Source organism: Cavia porcellus, unplaced genomic scaffold (genome assembly GCF_034190915.1).
Source record: "Cavia porcellus strain 051 isolate PalLab524CR breed Dunkin Hartley unplaced genomic scaffold, mCavPor4.1 scaffold_3, whole genome shotgun sequence".
NCBI lineage: Eukaryota > Metazoa > Chordata > Mammalia > Rodentia > Caviidae > Cavia > Cavia porcellus.
The window spans coordinates 116,567,533-116,588,894 of NW_026947486.1; the positions used below are offsets into that span (position 1 = coordinate 116,567,533).

Consider the following 21,362-nt stretch of genomic DNA (forward strand, 5'->3'; position numbering starts at 1 on the left):
TTGGCAGATAAGGGCCATTCGTGTGTAGCTATTTTAAAGTTCTTAGATTTTTTTTGAAAAATTACCATTGTGGCTATATAGCTTCTCCTTTATATTGTCAGGTATCCAATGTGTGTTCCTCAAAGAATGAAAAGTTAACTAACAGTTTTTATTATTTGATATTTAGAAGTTTTCTCTGTTTGCTTAAGATTTTTCAAGCAGAGAAAGACATGTACATATGTTTTTAAATGTTCAAAATGTATAACTGTGCTCCACCTAGAGCTAACATTAGGCCGTGGGACTTAGGGAATAACTTCTAACTTCATTTTCTCTGGCCCAACCTCAGATATATATCAGAAATGTCATCCACACAGTATTTTGAATAAACATTTGTAGAATTTTCAAATTATAAGATGTTGTCCTGACTTCTGGTTTTATAAATTTTGAACAGTTAATCTACCAAATTCATGCATGACACTTAAATAGCTCATTGAAATGATTCTGAGAACAGTGTTAATTATTTTCCTCTTTGTTGTTCATCTGCTGGTTTTAACTCATCTTATAGGAGCAGACAGGAAAATAAAAAGATATTGATAATTTCATCTGCAGTATAGAAATTAACCTAACAAGTAGTTGGCATATCTTATTGAACCTAACCTATATTTGTTCATAAACCTAGAGTTATTCTTGTGATATTGTATGAAATACATTTTATATTTTGGTACTGGAGATTGAAGCCAGGGCCTTTACACTGAGCTAGATCCCCTGGCCTTTTATTTTACTTGTAATTTTTGGGATCAGGTCTCACTTAAATTGACCAGATTTGACTAAAACTTATAATCTTCCTTCCTCATCCTCCTAGAGTGCTAGGGTTATAAGCGTGCACCACCATGATTAGGTGAAACAAGTGAGAGATGAGGTTTATGAGATATAAAAGGTATTTGTCATTTTAAGAATTTTTTTCAGTTTTTAAAAAAAGAAGCAATGTGAATAATCTGGGAAAGTGCCTCTTATTGAATTAAAGTTATGAGCAAAAATATTTATGTACATGTTCTGGGAAATAATACCTGTTAAACCGTTAAAACATTAAATTTGATTTGGTTATAATGCTTATCTCTTATCTCTAATACTTTGAAGATTGCCTGTTAAAAATTAGGTTTCTTTTTTGTCAATTTTACATGTCAAATTCAAAGCTTCAACCTACGTTGCTACTGTTTACAGTGAACTGCTTGCTTTTTTAATAGGACTCTGAACTGAGGGTCTTTTCTTTTTCTATCCCTCTATAGAGCGGAAGGAGAGACATGTGTGGAGTTCAAGGCCATGCTAATTGCCGTGGGCATCCACCTGCTCTTGTTGATGTTTGAAGTTCTGGTGTGTGACAGGATCGAAAGAGGAAGCCACTTCTGGCTTCTGGTCTTCATGCCGCTGTTCTTTGTTTCCCCGGTGTCTGTCGCAGCCTGTGTCTGGGGCTTTCGACATGACAGGTCACTAGAGGTGAGATTATGTATATTTAAGAATATTTTCAAAACAGTTCTAAAGTCAGTGTCTTGCAATGATTGTTAGGAAGACATTGTTAGCACTAGAGAGAAAAATAAGGGAAACAGTCCTTTCTCTTTCTTGACTCAGAAAAGTGGCTTTCCCCCAGGCCATCCGCCTTCCTGGGGATGGAGAGTTTAAGAAGGAGCCAGCCAGGTGGCTTATGGTCTGTATCCCAGCTACTAGGGAGGCTGAGACAGTAGAATTGTGATCTTGAGGCCAATATGAGTAACTCATCAAGAACCCATTTCCAAAAAACTAAATAAATAAAAATGAACAGGAACATCCCTCAGTGGTAGAGTGGTTGTCTACCAAGTGCAAGGTCTTGAGGTCCATGTCCAGTGCATGTGCACACACACACACACACACACACATACACACACACAGAGAGAGAGAGAGAGAGAGAGAGAGAGAGAGAGAGAGAGAGAGAGAAAAGAGTGGTAGAAGAAGATACTGCTGGAAGGGACACAGGAGCCAGCAGGTGAGCCTGGGACACAGACATAGATTTGAAAGGCAGTACTCAAAGAGAGTCATCGATAGAGCAGGGCCCTTGTGGGACCCAGAAGTAGCTAAACCCGGAGCAGCAGGAGGGACTCGGCTGGGGGCACTGCTCTGGCCTGGCTAGCAAGCCATGGCACTGGCACTTCTGACGGGCCGGCGGCTTCCTCTCCCTGGCTGCTTTCACTCTGCCTGCCACAGCAGCCCAGCAGCCCAGCAACCCCTCTTTCCGTTCTACTTGCCTCTCATTGTGCAGCAGCTGCTAAAGAAAGTCACATGACTTGAGGACTTGACCACCATGATTTATGGGTCTTCAGCTTCAACCAGACTATGACAGTGGGGCCATAATGCCTGGGTCCCCAAGGGGTGAACATTGGTTTAGGGGTTAGAGCAGGGGAATTCTTACTTGTTTTACAAATAAAGCACTGTCACATACGTAGTATCTGTGCTGTTAAACTTTCACAAGGGGTGCAATTAGAAAGCAAATGTCTGTCAAGGCTTCTTGGGGAGCAGTAATGGAAGCGAGGTTGAGCGGCACCATGCTGATCCTCCAGGTGCACATGCAACCGTTGTGATCTGTCTGTGCATATGACCCCACGGGCCCCAGGCCATTGGCAGTCTTAAAGACCTGTCTGCCGTTCCCCCTTGCTCTTTGCAGACTCTGCCCCTGGGCGTTTGCTCTGGAACTCACCCCACTTGGTGCAGCAGCTTTGCCATCCCTCCTCTGAAAGAGCAAAGCAGGCGGCAGCAGCTGCAAGCCCCTCTCCAGCCTTTGCTCTGCTCTTGTGCTTTCTCCTTTCTCCTCCCATTCACAGAACAGCTCCTCAAAGCGGGCTGTTCTGTCCCCACAGCCTCGTCCCTTCCCACTGGTGTCTGCCCAGCTCTGTGCCCCTGCGGACCTAACATGAGTGCCCCAGACCAAGTCCAGTGGGCCCTCTGCAACCTTCATCTTTTTGGACAAGCGAGCACCCTGTAGCACCGGACAGGGTTGAATGTTTCTTTGCGTGACTGGCATCATCCTCACTTCTGATCCCTGGCCCTCTGCCCCTTCCATCTTCAGCTTGTGGGCCGAGTTCCTCCCCCCCTTCTCCTACAAGTAGCTGTAAGCTCTTAGCATTCTGATTTTGGGGCCACCTCTCCTCACTGTTTTTACTTGCTTGGAGTGTCCTCACTGACACTCCTGCTTCCGCTGCCCTGCCTGTGTTGCTGCCTCTGAAATTCCTACTCCTGCCTCACATTTCTTTCCTGCCCAGACTCCAGCTTCACCGCACTGCAGTCTGCCCTCCCTCTTGGCTACAGCCACCGTTCTACCTGGTCTCCTATTCCTTTCTACTCTGCACTCTGTTGCTTCATGTGTTATTCCTTTACCTGAGCAAATGGCATAAAGCCAAGCTTTTAAAAAGTGATGACAAAAGCTTGCATTAAACAAAAATCCTGAAAATCCAAGCATTCTAAGAGGCCGCACTTGTTCCAATGTTTCTCAGTTGAGGAGGGAGGTATGTCCTTGGCATTACAGATGAGTAGGTGTCCCATCCTTTGCAAGATGTGTGTTCCTGACTCCTGTGCCTTAATGACTCATGGTGGTGCTGTCCTCCAGATCTCTCTAATGTCCACCAGTGCTCCTGCATGTTTCTTGTTTGCTCTTGTCCCCAGGAGCAGCATTGCCAGGTTGAGGAGTATGCATAGTTATCTAAAAGCTTTTAAATGGGAGTGAAAAACCCCTGAGAATGTGGAATTTTGTTTTTTGGAAAGCAGAAGCATATACCAGGGCTCAAACTGCCAGGCAGGAGTTGCAGAAAGCGAGTGTTTCACACATTCATGCCCTTGGCCTTCCCATCCATGGGAAGAAACAGCACCCTGGAACTGCACTCGCTGTAGACATGGCTACCAAAGGAACCTATACAGCAGCAGGGGTGACCAGGGGTGGGTGCCCACAAAGTTGTAGAGGAGAACCCAGTACCTGCTGCTGGGCCCTGCATTGGGACAGAAGGAGGTGGTAAATTTCAGGTGCACCAAGGCATAGAGAGAGGAAACACCCATTAGCTGCGTGGACTCCAGGGACGCTCACCTGTGACGAGCAGAGGTGGGAGGGCCATGTGGGCTCAGAAAAGGGAATGTCCACATAGGAGTAGGGCTGAGTGTCCTGGGCACCCAGGTAACCTCACAGGGCACCAGAAATGGTGGACACTTGGAAGAAAACACTGGTATCTGACATCTGTGGGGGCACCATTCAAACTATTAGCTCTAGATACTTACAGTTTTATTGTTAGCTTATGCCACATTCCCTTTGATGACACCATATCTTTTAAGAAGCTGCACTTTCAGCAGTTGGTGCAGTTAAAGCCAGTACTGTGGGAAAATGCATGTGAAAAACAGCTCATGAGAATGGAAGTACCATATCTAATTCCAGGATTTGGGACATTGGGCACACTGTGGCATGTACATCTTACTAAGAATTAGTTACGGTTTTTAAAGAATGATACTTTTTTTGCAGTACTGGAGGTTGAACCCAGGACCTTCACACTGAGCTATGTCCCTGTTCCTTTTTGTTTCTTGTTGTTGTTGTTGTTGTTGTTGTTGTTGTTGTTGTTGTTATTTCTTATTTTGACACAGGGTTTAGCTAAGTCCCCCAGATGGGGCTTGAACTTGTGGTCTTTTTTCCTCAGCCTCCTAGAGGCCTTGGATTACAGGCATGCAACAACCATACCATGCTGAAATAATATTGTACTTTTGACTTAGTGATTCATATTTTCAGTTGACTCAGTATGGGAACACTAAGTTTAGACCTAATTACTTAATTCACTGGAACTATTAGCTATTTGTTTTGGCCCAGAGTTGTGTGGAGGAGTTACTGAATCACCAGATGGCTGCTGGACTAAGGACCTCTAGAGAGGTCACAGATTTTTGTTTGGTAGACAAAGACAAGGACCGTCACAGAACGAAGAGCTGCCTGGGAGCTCTAGGATCAGAGAGCCATCCAGGCAGGAAGCAGTGAAGCTAGTTGGGGGGGGGGGGCGGTGCGGGAGTAGCTGGCAGTGGTAGGAGATGGGAGCCTACCTAGCAGCTGCAATGGGGACAGAGCGTGCGTGGGGACGCGTGAGAAATTGTGACTGGCGAGGGCACAGGATGCAGAGACTGAGCAGGAGATCATGGGAGTGTGTACAGAGCGGCCTTCCTCTGTTCATGGCCTGGAAAATCAGGCTGCCACGGTGCCTTGCAGCAAAGGGAAGGGGGGCTGGGAATAATTGGGCTCGCCTGGGGACTGGCTTCACTCGGTGCCTCTGGGCCAGTCAGGTGGTGCCTGCACAGCCCAGCTGGTGTGCAGCAGAAACGCTGGCTTGGAAACAGATCTGAGAACCTGATGACGGGGCTGTGTGCTAGGCCAAGACGAGGCGGAGAGTGAGGGAGCGAGTGGAACGGTAATTGCAGCGCACTTGCCCCTAGTAGGGGGAGAAGACAGATTTCAGGGACTGCGGGGAGTATCACTATTTAAGGAGCCCAAGAAGGAATTAGAGTGCTCAGGGGCACCAAAACTGTGTGAGGGGATCCTTGAAGTCCAGAAATGGGGCCTACCATAGCACATGTTCCAGAGACACCCAGGAGGACACAAGTGTTCCACCACCGCCTGGCGTCGGGGACCTTGATGAAAGCAGTTTCCTAGTGGGGTAGTCATGCAGGTGGAAGCCACATCACTGCGGGAGGTCTGGAATGGAAGATAAGGCAATAGGGGCTCATGTTAGATGACAGTGGAAAAAGAGCTAAGGAGTCATGGGAAGGATGGGCTTATTTGGATTTGGGTTTTTGGCTCTTAGTGAGACATAGTTCACTTGTTTGTTGCCCAGCAAGATGAGTGGTGCAGGTGGGGTTAAAATGCAGCAGAGAATCTCAGATTGGGGGCTTGATGTGACAGAGTTTCAAGGAGCCAGAAAGGGGGTGGGAAGGTATGGGGCTGAGTCCTAGTGATGAGGAAAAGGAAGGAAAGTGTGCAGTGGTTACAAGCAAATGGTTTTTTGGTAGGGGCAGGAAGGAAGCTTACAAGGCATCCACTGCCACTCACCTCCTTTCGAAGAACCCCTGGAAATGGCCATCCATCACTGGGCCCGCAGCACTAGGGTTTCTGCCTCCAGAAAGGGCAGGGCAGCCACCAAGCAGAGGGATGAGACAGAAAGCAGCTGCCATTCCTCCTTAGCGGAGCCCTGCTAGCCTCTTCCGGGCCTGGAAATCAGTAATTTCCACAGTAATGTAATAACCGTTGGAGTGTATTGCGATTCGCATTCCTTTGAACACATTAACCAGATAACTGCAGTGCTGAATGCAACTTTGACTTTACTTAACTGATTCTTCTCTTCATTTTTAGTTAGAAATCCTGTGTTCTGTCAACATTCTCCAGTTTATATTCATTGCCTTGAGACTGGACAAGATCATCCACTGGCCCTGGCTTGTATGTAACTCAAATAAACTTTCTTTTATTATAAAAGTAATTCATGTACATTCTAAGAAACTTGGAAAGCACAGACAAGCATATGCAGCAGACTAATAAATCACCTATATTCCAATTCTGGGAAATACAGTTAAGTGTCTTTTACTATAAAAATACTTGAGATTCTACTACATGTAAAATGTTGTGTTCTTTTAAAATATTAACATGTAAATATTTACTATAAGTATAAATTTCTATAATATGACTCTTAAAATGTAATCAATGTAAAATATTCTTTAATTGAAATTATCAAGCCATACCCTTATTTCTGAATATTTCAGTTGTTGCCACTATTTTCAGTTTTCTTTTATTTTTGTTTTGTTTTGTTTTGTTTTTTTGAGACAGGATCTCGCTGTGTAGTGCATGCTGGCTTTGAACTCACTTATGTAGTACAAACTGGCCTGAAACCATGGTGATCTTCCTGCCTCAGCCTTCTGAGTGCTGGAATTACAGGCATATCCCACCACACCGGGCTACTCCCAATCTTAAAACATACTGCAATATATATTTAACAGTTTATGTTTTTAATTGACATACAGTAATTGTAAATATTTATGGGCTATGGCGTGACATTCCAATACAAGTTTTCAATATGTGGGGATCATGTCAGCATAAATGACATATCTGTTACTTTGGACATTTATGATTTGTTTGTGTTGAGAGCATTTAAAATCCTCTCTAATAGCTATTTTGAAAGGGTAAATTATTTGTTGTCAGCTATATGCTGTAAACATTAATGTTTCTTCCCATTAGATATGCAATGTATATTTTTATGCAAAACTGTCCTTGTGTGATTCTTCTATGTTCTCTTAGGAAAGACTCTGGAAACAATGTTACTGAACTAAAGTATGGGAAGTTTTTGAGATTTTTAAATATATATACTGTGTGGGGTTCACTTTTCAAACCTGTGCTAGTTTATGCCGTTGATACAGGATTATACTTCCTGTTTCTAAATTGTGGCTTCAACTAATAGACGTTTGTGTAAACTTGACTGTGAATGGAGAAGGGGAAGGAGGCAAGGATGCATAGAAAAGCAGTGAGCTGAAAATTACAATGCAGTATTATTTCAACTAGTGCATGCCGGGAAACGAAGATTGGGAAGATTGGGAAAAGAAGAGCTGAACCGCCTTTGGGCCATGTGGTCATGCTGGTGTTGCTCTTTCTATTTTCCCTGCTGCTTAATGTGTGCTTTTGCACACAAGACATTGTCTGCATTAAGTAGAGTTTGCTTCTTTAATGAATGAAATTTTTCTCTTGAGGGGAAGGGAGAAAATAAGCAGATTCCCAACTTAAAGTAGAGATGAGGTTTATCACTTATGCACAGAATGTTTAAGAAAGTACACTTAATCTGAAATATTGGTCAGGGGGCTGGGAATTTAGCTCAGGGGCATAAGCACATGGTTGTGAGTTTCATCCCCGGTACCAATAAAAAAAATAAAAAATTAAAAAAGAAATATTAGTCAGACACCCATCCTACATCTTCAGGATGCTGTATCTGGAGAATGGCAATAGGTTCAAAATGCCTTTGTTGTAACTTGGAAGAAACAGATCTGGCCAGGTCCAATCTTTATGATAAGTGCAATCAAGAAAAAAAAAGATTGGGAATTTCTACAGTGAGGAGAGTGATTCTTTTTTCCTCCTCAATCCTGTACAGCTCCCCAGTGAATCCCATCACAAATGCGCTTTAAAATGAGGCAGTCAGACAACACATAGACTTTTTAGCCAAACATACAATCACGAATTCCAGGCTAGTCAGGAGAATTAAAAATCATGTTCATATATCAAGTCAAACGAAACATCAGAAACTAAAACATCAAAATTGTAGAACTGTTAGGAGAAAACACAGGACAAAATTTTGGGGGCCCATAATTAAATGAAGAGTTCTTAGGAATGGCACCAATAATATGGCCCATACAAGAAAAAAATCATAAATTCACATGTCCTAAAATTAAAATCAAGTGAAAGAAAAGACACAAAGTAAGAGAAAATTATTAATAAAGTGTTTGCAAAACTTGGAAACATACATTGAAAACATACAAAGAATTGGTTTGATTTGGTTTTAGTTTGCAGAACTGGCGATTGAACCCAAGGGTCACCCTGTTGAGCTATATCTCCAGCCCTTTTTATTTATTTACTTATTTTATTTTGAGACAAAGTCTCCCTGAATTGCAGAGGCTGGGTTTGAACTTAATCCTTCTGCCTCAGCCTCTGAGAGAGCTGGAATTACAAGCATGTGCCACCATGCCTGGCCCAAGGAATTCTTAACATAAAATAAGAAAACAAATACCTAATTTAAAAATTGGCAGAAGACAGTTCACAAAGACATTCTACACATGTACAAGAAAAGATGCTCAACATTATTGCCCACCAGGGGAAGGCAAATAGAACTATGGTATGGTCCTGTTGTACCATTTTCAACTGGCAATTCTAAGAGTGAGAAGGACACAGAGAAATGTGGACACGCCTTCATTACTGCCAGGGAGGCAGAAGGGTAGGCAGTCTGGTAAAGAGTTTGGTGATGTTATGCAGCACAGCAGTCCTGCTCCTGGGTACCTAACCTAGATATGAAAATGTAGAGCCACACAAAAAGCCAGATACAAACTCCAGCCACCTCGACTTTGGTACCTAAATGCCAGAAACCGACTTTCGTGAGTAGTGCTCATCGTATGATGGAGGGCCATAGGCCCCACAAGGGAATAACCTGTGACCACGTGGAACAGTCACATGCACAGCAGACATCACAGAAGAGCGAGTCTCAGGTTACTGTCTGTATAGTGCCACCAGGGAAGCCTTCCTCTAAGGCCTGAAGGACAGAGACAGAACAGATCCATGGTTGTCAGGGTCATTCTTGACAGACAGGGACCGGGGAGAAAGTGCCGGGGGCTGGGCAGTAGGGAGAAAAGGAAACAAGGAGGCTGCAACTGTTGGCTCCAGGGGATTCCCCTGGGGTCTAGGGAGTGAGCTGAAGTCCCTCTGTGAGCACAGCCACACACTTGGCATGTGCCCATGCCAGGGCATGAGGGTGGCATCATAGGTAGAGGCTGCACGAGTGACTAAGAGTGACTGTGACGGGGTGACTGCAGAGAAAAGGACCCCAGGAAACCCCAGAGCCTGGCTTAGACACCAGCCTGGCTGGAAAGGAGAAGGGGCTAGTGACCAAGTGTGTCCCAGCAGCAGACCCCAGGCTGAACCTGCTGCGCATTTCCTCTCCCATGCTGTCCCTGGGGAGGCCCAGGCAGCAGCAGCTGGGCCAGCAGCACGCAGACATTTCCTCTCCGCTCTCCACTGCAGGTGGTGTGTGTCCCCCTGTGGATCCTCATGTCCTTCCTGTGCCTGGTGGTCCTCTATTATATCGTGTGGTCCGTCTTGTTCCTGCGCTCTATGGATGTGATCGCAGAGCAGCGGCGGACTCATATCACCATGGCACTGAGCTGGATGACCATTGTGGTTCCTCTGCTGACTTTTGAGGTGAGCTATGCACAAAACCTATTTAGCCCCCAGCTGAGCCATCTGTGACAGCATCCTGAATCCCTGGCCAGGCAGTGCAAGGACTCTACATATCTCAGGGAGCCCCCGAGGAGGTAGAGGAGAGCAGGAGCAGAACAGATCCTTTCTTTCCTCTGGGGGCTGCCTAGTGTGCTGGCCTGGAGCTCTGTGCTCTTCAGCCACACTGGCCATGTGGGCTGATTGTCGCCTTGCCAAGAGGGCCATCAACATGCTGGTCTTCTTTGGAGTTCTGTGGAGAATCCCAGAATGGACGCTGGATGCTTTAGAATGTGCATGAGGAGTTCCACATGAACCTCACCCGGTTCTCTCCCCTGTCCTATGGTGACTTGCCCTCTGAGATCTAATACAGAGAGCTACCTACAGAGACAGCGTCACACGCTGTCCATATGCAGAGGGTGCATCCATAGGACCCTTACTCTGTCTTTTTCCCCAGATTCTGCTGGTTCACAAGCTGGATGGCCACAATGCTTTTTCTTGTATTCCCATCTTTGTCCCGCTATGGCTCTCACTGATCACGCTGATGGCAACCACGTTTGGACAGAAGGGTGGAAACCACTGTAGGTATTCAGTGTCCCCAGTGTGGACTGGGGGTGTATGTGTGTGTGTGCCTCTACACTCTGGAAAGATGAGTCCCAGGGCCCAATCTAGAACTAGGGCTGAAGAAGGAGCGGGACCTTCCAAGGGCAGTGTGTTGTAACCCCACTTTCCTCTGGCCTGCACCTCATGTAGCTCTTTCCTCTGGCGTGCACTGCCATCAGAGCTTGGCCCAAACAGTGACAGGGCACTGCCTCTCTGGGCTCCTGTCCCTGACAGGGCTCCAATAACCTCCCTCCAGGGCTGATGAGGGCAGATGAAAATCCCACGCCTTCCACCAGAGGCTGCAAGGCAGATCTCTTTTGGTTGCTGTTTGCCCCACCCACTCCCCAGTGTGGGTCTTCCCTACCCTGAGTCTTGTCAGTTGTACCTGGCTGGATCCCTCAAAATCGCTACCTCCACGCACAAAGTTTAGAAATGAGCTCTGGGAAAGGCCCCTGCCTCATGGAGCTGTGAACTGTGCTGCGTGGAACCCAGAGGGGCAGCCCTTCTGGAAGCCAGGACAGTGTACCCCGACTCAGCCCAAGCTGATCTTCTGCTTCTGTTACCCCAGAAGAGCTAGCACAATGATGAGAGTCCCCTACACACATACACACACACACACACACACACACACACACACACACACACACACACACAGGCTACATCCTGTCCTGGTCCTGCTGGTGTGTACCTGTGCCTAGATTCTAGAGGGTAACAGAAACCCCTTGTTGAGCAAATGCTGTCTGCCACCCATGACTTCATCCTGGACCTGGGAAATTTGAGAAAAAGAGCTCAGCTGAGGTACCCCGGGATCACTAGAGGAGAGGGTCTCACCCCAGGCACCCATGGCAATCCCTGGAGGGCCAAGTAGCATGGTACTCTGTGCTCAACAGTGTGTCATAGTTTCCAATTCAAGTGGCCTGGGAAGTCTCATCCTTCACAGGGCCCTGGGCACACTGTCACTGTCATTGTGCGACCCCACTGTCACCACCCCAGAGCTGGAGGTCCTCATTCTTCCCCTTCACATGCCTTCAGCCCTGCTCGGTCCTCATGCATGAGAAATCTGGCTAATGTGTTACCTCGAGCCAGTGAAAGTTCTTGTTCCCAAAAGAGCAGCAACAGGAAAGCCGCGGGCACCACCTGCCCAAAGGGATATTCTTGTTTTTCAGGGTGGTTTGGTATTCGCAAGGATTTCTGCCAGTTTCTTCTTGAGATCTTCCCCTTTTTGAGAGAATATGGCAACATCTCATATGACCTCCACCACGAGGATAATGAGGAGACAGAAGAGACCCCTGTTCCAGAACCTCCTAAAATCGCTCCCATGTTTCGCAAGAAGGCCAGGGTGGTTATCACCCAGAGCCCTGGGAAGTATGTCCTCCCGCCTCCAAAACTAAACATTGAAATGCCGGACTAAAGGGCACTGGTGGACCAAGCACAGGTGCCTGGGACGCACGCCCTTCCTGTTTCCTCTGCACCTGCTTTATCCCAGACCAGAACGGAGCTGGGCCTCCAGGGCCGACCAACCCTCTCCCATGCCGTTTGCATTCAGCGCTGACCAGCTGCCCGCCACGGAAGTACACAGGCGGCTGGCGCTTGGTGGTGTGTGCAGAGAGAGATGCCAGGGGCCAGGGCATGTGAGAGAACGGGAAACCCCATGGCTCCAGGGCAGGTACCTGCTGTGTGCTACCCAGTCAGCCATAGCAGCTCAGAGGCTGCAGAAGAAGCCTCTGCCAGCGGGGCGGCTTTCCCAAGTGCTCAAATCCTGATCAAAAGTGTGGTTGGAAGATGTGTTCTCCAGGGTGCTACGCCCTACTCCAGCTCTGAGCTGTCCTGCTGCCCGCAGCCAATGGGGACTGGAACTAGACCTGAGCACACTTGGTGTGCAGACCGAGCACAGCCATGCATCCCCTGCCCCTCTGCAGGGGTTTTCCTCAGAGCGTGATGGGCGCAGGTGTTCGTGGCCTCATCCCTGAGCCCTTCCCTGTGGAGTGGCTGACTCCATGCCTGTATAGTATTTATACAAATATTTTAGCGTTGTAACATACGACATCAAATCCTGGTTCTGTACAGCGTACTCTGGTAAAAGTATTTTTTTACAAGCTTGCCCCGAGACAGACGTGTTCTGTACAGACACAGGCATGGGTGGCATTTCTGCCTGGCCCCAGAGGAGTGACGACCCTCATAGAACATGGCCATTTGTGCCCTGGCATTACTTCTGGACCTTAGTGGCTGCTCCTTCCAGCACAGGCATGTGAGAAGTGCTACGTGCTCCCCTAAACCATGGTGCAGCAGCCAGTGGAATCCTAGGAAATGCTGCATGAGACCGGGGCACCGGAAAAGGCACAGAGAATAGAGAGCCCAGAGGAGCAGCCTGACCACAGCACGGAGAGTGTGGGCACTGGGCCAGTGCTGGCCTTGTGGCCATGGTATGCCGGGCTGCACCGCTGCAGCTCACGTCCGGGTCCTGCAAGTGCAATAGCCTTTGCTGTAGAATCAGTGGGTCATTTTCCAGAGGATCAAGAGGAGCAATGACCTTCTGATGCCAATGGCCAAGGCAGGCTTTCGAGTGACCAGCTGCTCAATGGCCTCAGTTGGAAAGAAGTGACATCCACCTCCTCCCTGCCCCTTCCCCTGGCAGAGGCCTCCAGCATCATTGGTCTGTTTCAGGGGAAAGGGGGGTGAATGTTGCAGCACTTCCTGCTCAGTGTGTAAAAACTGTAGCTAAGTCCACTATTTTTGCTGCCTGTAGTTGTCTAATAAATGAATTCCTCATTTTATGTGTGCACAGTGTGTGGCTTGCTTTGCAGGTGCCTGGGTAAACTGACGAGTTCCCAGCCATCCCCGAGGTCAGTCTGCAGCCACCTCAGGTGGCCGAGGCTACTGTCCTTCACAAGGGAGAGCACCAAGGGCTCACAGAGGGACAGGGCTTACCATTCACATCCTACAGGTGGCTGGGTGACAGACACCACTCTGCCCTCATCTTAGCGGGGGAGGCTTTCTGCACTGGCCCTTGCATTTCAGAGCAAACCCACAGCTGAAAGCACCTCTGTAGAGGTCTTGTGAACAGCTGAGGATCACTTAGCCCCCAGACACTCCGTGCTTCTCTCTGGCTTGGGATCTTAACCCGGGGAGGGGGGGCCTCTGCTTATACATGAGGCTTCTGGTGGTGAAGGTTTCCTATGGGGAGCTATAGCCCACAGATGGGTGTTTTATTGAGCTCAGTAGGTTTGAGACTTTCCTCGATAGGTACCCACGGTGGCTGTGACATTGCCACCAGGGGCCTTGCTCCTCCTGTATGTCCCATTTACCCCACAATCCCAGGACACAGGTGCCTATGATCTTCCCCCTGTCAGATAGTGGAGGCCCAGAGAGGTAAAGGAAGGAGCCCCGATTATAACCTGTGAAATGCCTGAGGGGAGATGACAGTGTTGGCTGTCTGCCTGCAGCTCTCCAGCCCTTGTCCACTGTACCTGAGGCCTCAGACCCTGTGGACAGGATGTTCCAGCTGTGGAAGGCTTTCAGGCTCATGGAAATGCCTGGAAGTCTTGTGGCTCAATGCCCGTAAGGGAGTGCCAGGAGCCAAGGACAGATGGCCCTACCTATAGATTCCATGGGATGGGCGAGGTGCATTGGATGCCTGTCTCCTGATTGATGCCATTTCCCAGTGGCACGCAGCAGAGGGAAGATCAGACAGATCAGTAGCTGGGCACAGGCCAGCTTGTGCTTTCTACTCTTGGAGAATGAGGTGCTTGAGGATGCACTGGCCAGATGCACCAGCATCATCCAGAAAACCCCGGTGAGTTTGAGGCGGTCTCTGCTTGGTGAGCTGCAGGTGCAGGCTGAGGTGTGGCAGGCTAAAAGATGCCTTCTCTTCCCTGGCAAGCTGTGCTGCCCTTACCTCACTGACTCATACATCCCCAAGACTGTCCTTGGCCTGCCTCTGCCCGAGCGCGTGGCCATGGTAGTGGGAATTTTGAGCACCAAGAATGTCATGGGGATGGTTGGCTATGGTGTCCCACCTCAGGTTCCAGCCTAGAGTGGGCTGTAGGTTGAAGACGTCAACCTTGCCCAGGGACATGTGGAGATTGGTTCTGATGAGGAACCCTCATCTTTCTTGGCCAACATTTGCTGGGACTCCACAGGATTCCGAAAATGAGGAAGCATTTCATGGTGTGGGTCAAAGGCTGGGTAGGCTACCTTTGATGCTAATGGGTTCCTGTGGAGATGACTTTATGTGAGCCAGAGTGGTGACAGGCTGACAGCTTGTCTGGCTGGGCCTTTTTGATATCCAACACAGGATGAGTTGTGAAGTCATCACTCAGCAAGACAAGTATCTGTGCTGTTTTGGGGCACCATGAACCAGGGGTGCTACTGGCCACATACACTCATGGGTATGTGAGTACAGGAGACGCCCACGTTGAGGGTGGCTGGATGGGAGGAGCAGAACCTGAGAGGCTGGGACCCTCGGTTCCTAAGGCTACTTTGTCCTCCAGAATCTAGAACACCCATGACATACCCACAGGCCCACCTGCTCCAGCAGAAGATGACCCTCTTGAGCAGGTGCTTCCTGTGCTCAGATGTACAGGTGACAGGAGCACAGCTGGCCATCATGCTACTGCTTGGAGAAATGGCCCTGGAGCCTGTCACCTCAGAGCCTGTCTTGGAAGGCCAGGATTTGACCATGACGTTCTGGCACATGGTAAAGCCAACCTCCTTTCTCAGCCCACTCCAAGAAGACTGTGCAGTTTGCATCTGCTCAGTGGATGATGGCGCACCCTGCGTAACGGTGAGTGAGAGACAGCTTTTTAATCCAGGAGACTCGATCAGATCTGTTGCTTCAGAGCCTTAGATACAGATTGGATGGAGAACCTCTCCTTCCAGCTAAAGCACCAAGGCCCCAGCAAAATGTGAGGGACACAGGCACACACACCCCCTTCCTCACAGTATTTTCCATCCTGGAAAGGCCAGCTGTGCTGTGGCCAGGTAAAGGGGGTCAAGCCTCATAGCAGAAGTCCCAGGGTGACCTCTGGCAGGGTTCAGAGCCTTTCTGGTACCTGTTTCCCTTGGGTTGGTGGTTACATAACTATGAGTCATGACTAAGAAACTGCTAAGACTCTCTACCTGTCTGGAGTGCATAAGATCACAGGTGGTATTAGGTCACCATGAGGACAGGTCCCAGTAGTCAGGGACTCATGTCATCTACTGGGTCATCCTATAATGCAGGTACTTGTATGGACCCTGTCCTGCAGTCATAGTGGATCTGTGACACACTAAAAGCATTGGAGGTGACTTGCATGCATGTGAGTGTAACTTGGTCCTGAGTGCCAGGCAAGCAAGAGCCATTGAAGGCTGACTCACCATTCTGAGGCCAGCGTGTGGGACACGGCATTGTAAAGGCTCCAAGCTTCCTACACTCGCTTTCTCGCCAGGCAATCCCCTTGGCCCTGGCCTTGTACATTCATCTCCCAGCCTGCTATGTGTATCCTTTCCTCAGCGAGGAAATGCTTGTCCTCCACAGGGCAGACTTGAGAATTTGAAAGCAAATGTGCCTCTCCTTTTAAGGACTGTGACCTTTTCCACAGTCTTCCGGTACCACTCGCTTCTGCACAGGGTATAGTTGGTCAGTTGTTGTAGTCCACTCTTGGGACTCGGGTTCCCCTTCCTTCTAAACTGTGAATCTTAATCATGGTTATACTGTGATCCCTGCTTTTAAAAAGACTCCCCTCACCTCCTTGAGAGGATGAGGAGAAAAATGGGCAATGAGTCCTCTCTTAGACAGGTGGGGTGCTAGCTGCAAGGATACATGATAGCTGCCAATAGGTCCCTCGTGTGCCAGGACTATGCAGGACGCCTAGTGTAAATGCAGCATTTGGACTAAACATGTACTACTCTACAAAAATAGTCAGAAAGGCCAAGTGCGGCCTTCCCTCCTCCCTACCCCAGGGGAATGCTTGCTTGTGTGGTAGAAACTTGAGCACCACAGCATTCCCTGGCATAAAGCAAATATTCCAGCAGCTTATCAGTTGAATGAAATGCCCCAAATGTCCCGTCTGCCTTCTTATGAATACCATTTTTGTAAAACCAGGCAGGAGGTTGAAATCAAGGCAAATTCGAGAGTAATTTGAAAGTACTTGAGCCATGGTAACATAAGGGCATGTTCCAGAGGGGTGAATCATAGCCCCTTACAAAAGGCAACTGCCATGGGGATTGCACAAGAGATTTTGAAACAATAATTTTAGCAAAAGTGACTAACAGCAAAATCACCTTGGTGTAGGATTGAGCAGATAGTCACTGGGCAGATGTTCTTGCAAAATAATGCAGTACGACCTCAAAATATGGTGAGTCTTTCTATTCAAAAACACATTGCCATTGTCTCCCTCAAACAAATCTCCCTTGCTTCTAACACAGTTACCCCATTATTCTGGTCATTTTCTGAAGTAGTCGTGTGTGTCCTCTTTCATCAGTGTCTTCAGTTGTGCCCCTTCTGTCTGCCTTGATACCCCGAATCCACTGAAAAGGTTTACTTTTCATGGTGATTTTGACTTTTGGGGAGAGCCAGAAGTCCCATGGTGTCGGGACCAGTGAGGAAGGTGGGTGAGGACACACCATAAAGTTTCCTGGGCCTGCCTCTCCCTTGGATAGCACTGGGCAGCAGAATCCCGCCGCCCCCATTTCACCACACAGAAACACAGGAGCCAGAGGCCACGTGAAGACACAGCAAGAAGGTGGCAGATCAGCTGGGCCAGAAACACCTTTCTAATCTCATTAGATAGTAAGGTAGTGAAGCACCAGGCTCACAAAATCCAAAACAACCAGAATAACTTAGGGAGATCTTATCTCAGTATTTAGATAAGAACTGAGAATGTAATTTAGTAATCAGGTGCCTGCCTAGTATGCAGGAGAACCTGGAATCCACCCCCAGAGTTACAGGGGAGAAAAAGGTGACCCTCAGCAAATGAAAAATGGAGGTCTCATCAGAGACAGAGTATTTTCCTGAAGTCTTCTGTACTAATTCCCAGAAAAGTGAGAGCGATATGGAGATGCCCACAGGATACATTCTCTTAGGAGACCAAGTCTGATATCCATCACCCTGAAGATACATATCACAGGAGAGATAAAAAGTACCTTGAAATGAGCAAAAACACACATACACATTTTATTTTGCCGTGCCGCTCAGTGCGTAGAGCTCTTGCCTAGAGTGCGTGAAGCCCTAGGGTTAATTCTCAGCACTGAAAAAGGAAAAAAAGCACTCAGAAATGTAGAACTGTACGGACTACAGTAAAAAGAAAATGGTTTCAGACAGTAACCTAGTCTTAACATTTAGGAACTAGAGCAAGAGCAACGCAGCCCCAAATAAGCATGAAGAAGGGAAGAACAATAAAACCTAGGGTGAAAAGAATGAAATAGAGAACGAAAATGAGTAGTGAAAATTGATTCTAGGAAAAGCTACTATTTTTGAAAAATCAGTGAATTTGACACATTTCTGCTAGAATAAGCATTACAAAAGAGAAGCTCAAAATTACGAAAATCATTCTGAAAACCTATACAGTATGTGATTGCAGGCTTGTCATTGTGCAGAAGGTAACATAGATAAAAATGATTGACTGAGAGTTATTCATGAGAGGGGAAATGAAGAAAGGTAGGCAAGGGCAGGGGAATGGTGTAGGGCAGTGAATCTCTTCTCACTGGCACTGTGGATTGCTCAACTTAGGCACATGTCAAAACCTGCTGGTCTTGAAATGCAGTATGGGCTGTTCCAAACCTTGAAAATGATAGCATAAACTTCACAATGATTTTAAAATCACTGTGTGGGGCCACCCTGCAGTTCCAAGTGGTGGCAAGGAGAATACGGAATGTTGCTCCCACACTGCCACCAAACAGGAACCTGGGAAGCTATGGGTGTGGAAGATGCAAATTGCTCTCTGGGCATCAGGTACATTCTCCTGGAGGACTCGTCCCTCACAGAGCTTGACGTGGGGGTTGGCCACAGGGAGGTAGGCCTGGAGCATCCTACAGGTCCCTCCATGGCCACTGTCCACAGCTAACTCTACAGATGTCTCTCCTATTTGACAAGCACTGACCATCAGCTTGTCTAGGACATATATACTATGTCCATACAGCTCCAAGACTGGACATGAATCCCACATGATAACAGAGCCTGGGGCACTAAAGAAAAATCACACCAGTCAATGCATATGTGAATCACGAGACATACACACATTCAGGAATGCTAACACCATGAGGGGAGGTGTATGTTGGACATACAGAAAAAACCACTTGTGATTAGCTCTTTCATTTGCAGTAGGAATTTTACGTGTAGTTGATATTGGCTATAAACACAGACCAGTTCTTCATAGCTAAGAGTTTGCCTTGGATCTCAGAGAACTGTTGAGATTTTGTGGAAGGGATAATTGCAGATCCCATTGTATGGGGGATATGAACTTCTTATTGTTTTATTGATAAATTAAGCATGGTTTAAGGAGATGTGTTTGACTGTGAAGCTGACGGGATGAGCTTTGACTGTTAATCCTGATGAGTCAGATGCCTTATATTAGGAAGTACGTGCCAGGCTAGGAAAGCATGTTCCTGCCTGAGTTTTTGGGTCACTGAGGTGGGACCTTGAGTAACATATAGGGTCCTTGGCCCCTTACTCTCTGGTCCAGTTCTCCTGCTGTACTTCACTACCACCATGAATCGACTAGCTTTGCTCCTTGATGTTCTTTTCCCATGATGCTTCAACCACGGAAGCAACCAATTGCAGACTGAAAACATGATCCAATTAGTTCTTTTCTCCTTTAAATTGCAGGCGCCTGGTATTGTGTCCAGAAACAGAAAGGTGACTATTAGAGCAGCTCTACTGGACTCAGAATGGCATTATGTATTTTTCAAATCTTAGGCAGCTTTATAGCAGAAAGAGTAAATCTTACTATGTGCAAATTTAAATGTTTATGAGGCTGGCGACCCCAGCATAGAATGTACAATGCTACCAAAAACCAAACTCTAAGTATATTACAAGTATATTTACAATATCAGTGGAACACATACTGGCAAATTACTGACCTCAATAATGCTGGAAATCAGTGGCTTTGGTAATAGTAAAAGTCAATGAAACCACATAAACACTGAACTCTAAGCAATCAAGGTGCTTCCCATGGGACTGCAGGAGTAGGTTCTACAAATGTGAATTTTCAGTTTCTGTTTACTGGAACTGAACTATTAATTTAATGGAGGTCAAATGGTGAGCAGGACCCTGGATTCTCACTGATGACTAGGAGGCCACAGACAATCCAGAGGAGGCAGAGAGAATCATCTTTGTTGGAAATGGTTTCTAGTTGGAAACATTAGTATAAAAACATACTAATTTAAATACAGAATCAGCAGTTTACATGTATGGTTATAGATGTCTCTATATATAAATACTGTGTACACATCTGCATTCATGGTACAGAGAGGGCCAATATCTGACAATTTCCCAGTAGCAATGAACACCCATAATATGCAGATGTAGATTTCTAGAACCATTTCAAATAAAAGGAACAAGTCTGCCCTGGAGAAATGACTGAATTTAGGACTGAGGAAACTTATATACAATACAAAATTGAAGCACCACATATCCCTAGAAACTAAGGAGTAAAAAATACGTTTAAAGACACTACAGTGTTGCATTTGGCATAAGCCAGGGTGTGGGCAACTGGAAAAAGTGGAGTGCTCTTTTCAACAAGTAAAACCCATTGCAAGAAAAAAGAGATAATACCATAATTTGTGTTTTGCTCCATAAATCCAGGAAAAGAACACTGCAGGCCACGCTTTCTTACAGCAGCAAATTTCCTACACAATTAAGTAGCAACTCTAACATAGAAGGAAACCAAAGAAGTTGTTCTAAATAATGAAAATATGATTTAGTATTAGGAAAAAAAAACTTCCCATTTTAATTCCTTATGTAGAAAATAGGTAAAATATTTATCATTTCAGTGCATATAGAAAAAGCTTTTGAAAGAAATTCAACATCAGTTCATGGAAAAACATTTATTTAGCTAGTATGAAAAGGAAGCTTCCATTTCCTAAAATCACCAGGATGTGTACTCAAAAGGGAATGGTAGGATAATTATGCTTAAAGTCAGCAACAAGACATGAATGGACGTTTATGCGTGTATGTTTCAACACAGCACCGAGACACGAAGTCAGTACCATGAGTACCGTGATAAGTAAGGACAGTAACATGAGGGTAAAATAATGGCTAGTGACAGTATCATTCTGTATCTCAAAATTTTAAAGGACTCACAGTTGAATATTTAATTGATCAAGACTTAAGAACCAGGTAGATGCTCTGATTAGTCTGCCGAAACAGAAATATTTTTGACATAACAGCACTAATTAGAGCAATTAATAAACAATATGTCATTGGTAATAGCAACTAAGTCTTAGACGTATTGTATATAAAAAGAAACCTATCAAAGAGATACAAAGTCTTTATAGAGGCAACTGTGCTGATGGGTTACAGTAAAAGGAAGTGTGAAATCAGTAGATCAGTGTGTCCTTTTCATTGATGGGAAACAGAATAACATAAAACTCAGTTTTCCTTAAATGTGTTACAGTTTAGTGCCCTCTCTTTAGCTGCCAAAATGAAAACCAAGCTGTGTTACTATCTTGTGCTTCCCAATTTTACCCTGAAAACTAACAGAAGAGAGGAAATAAAACCTAGCAAGCACAGATAGCAACTAAATGTAAACAAAACTTTTCTGAGGAAGCCCCAGGGGAGACTGAAGACTTGTTTTGGGGGTAGTGG

General features: G+C 46.4%; 1 protein-coding gene across 2 annotated transcripts in view; it reads left to right on the forward strand.

Moving 5' to 3' along the window:
- The window catches only part of Tmem185a (transmembrane protein 185A), a 36,189-nt gene extending 22,836 nt beyond the window's left edge, over positions 1–13,353 (forward strand). For both annotated transcript variants that reach the window (XM_063246510.1, XM_003461700.4), the window contains 5 exons: positions 1,266–1,473; positions 6,371–6,454; positions 9,785–9,961; positions 10,434–10,557; positions 11,746–13,353. In XM_063246510.1, coding sequence (XP_063102580.1) covers positions 1,266–1,473; positions 6,371–6,454; positions 9,785–9,961; positions 10,434–10,557; positions 11,746–11,990 — 838 coding nt within the window. In that variant the 3' untranslated portion in view covers positions 11,991–13,353. The remainder of the gene's footprint in view (positions 1–1,265; positions 1,474–6,370; positions 6,455–9,784; positions 9,962–10,433; positions 10,558–11,745) is intronic.
- The last annotated feature ends 8,009 nt before the right edge of the window (positions 13,354–21,362 follow it).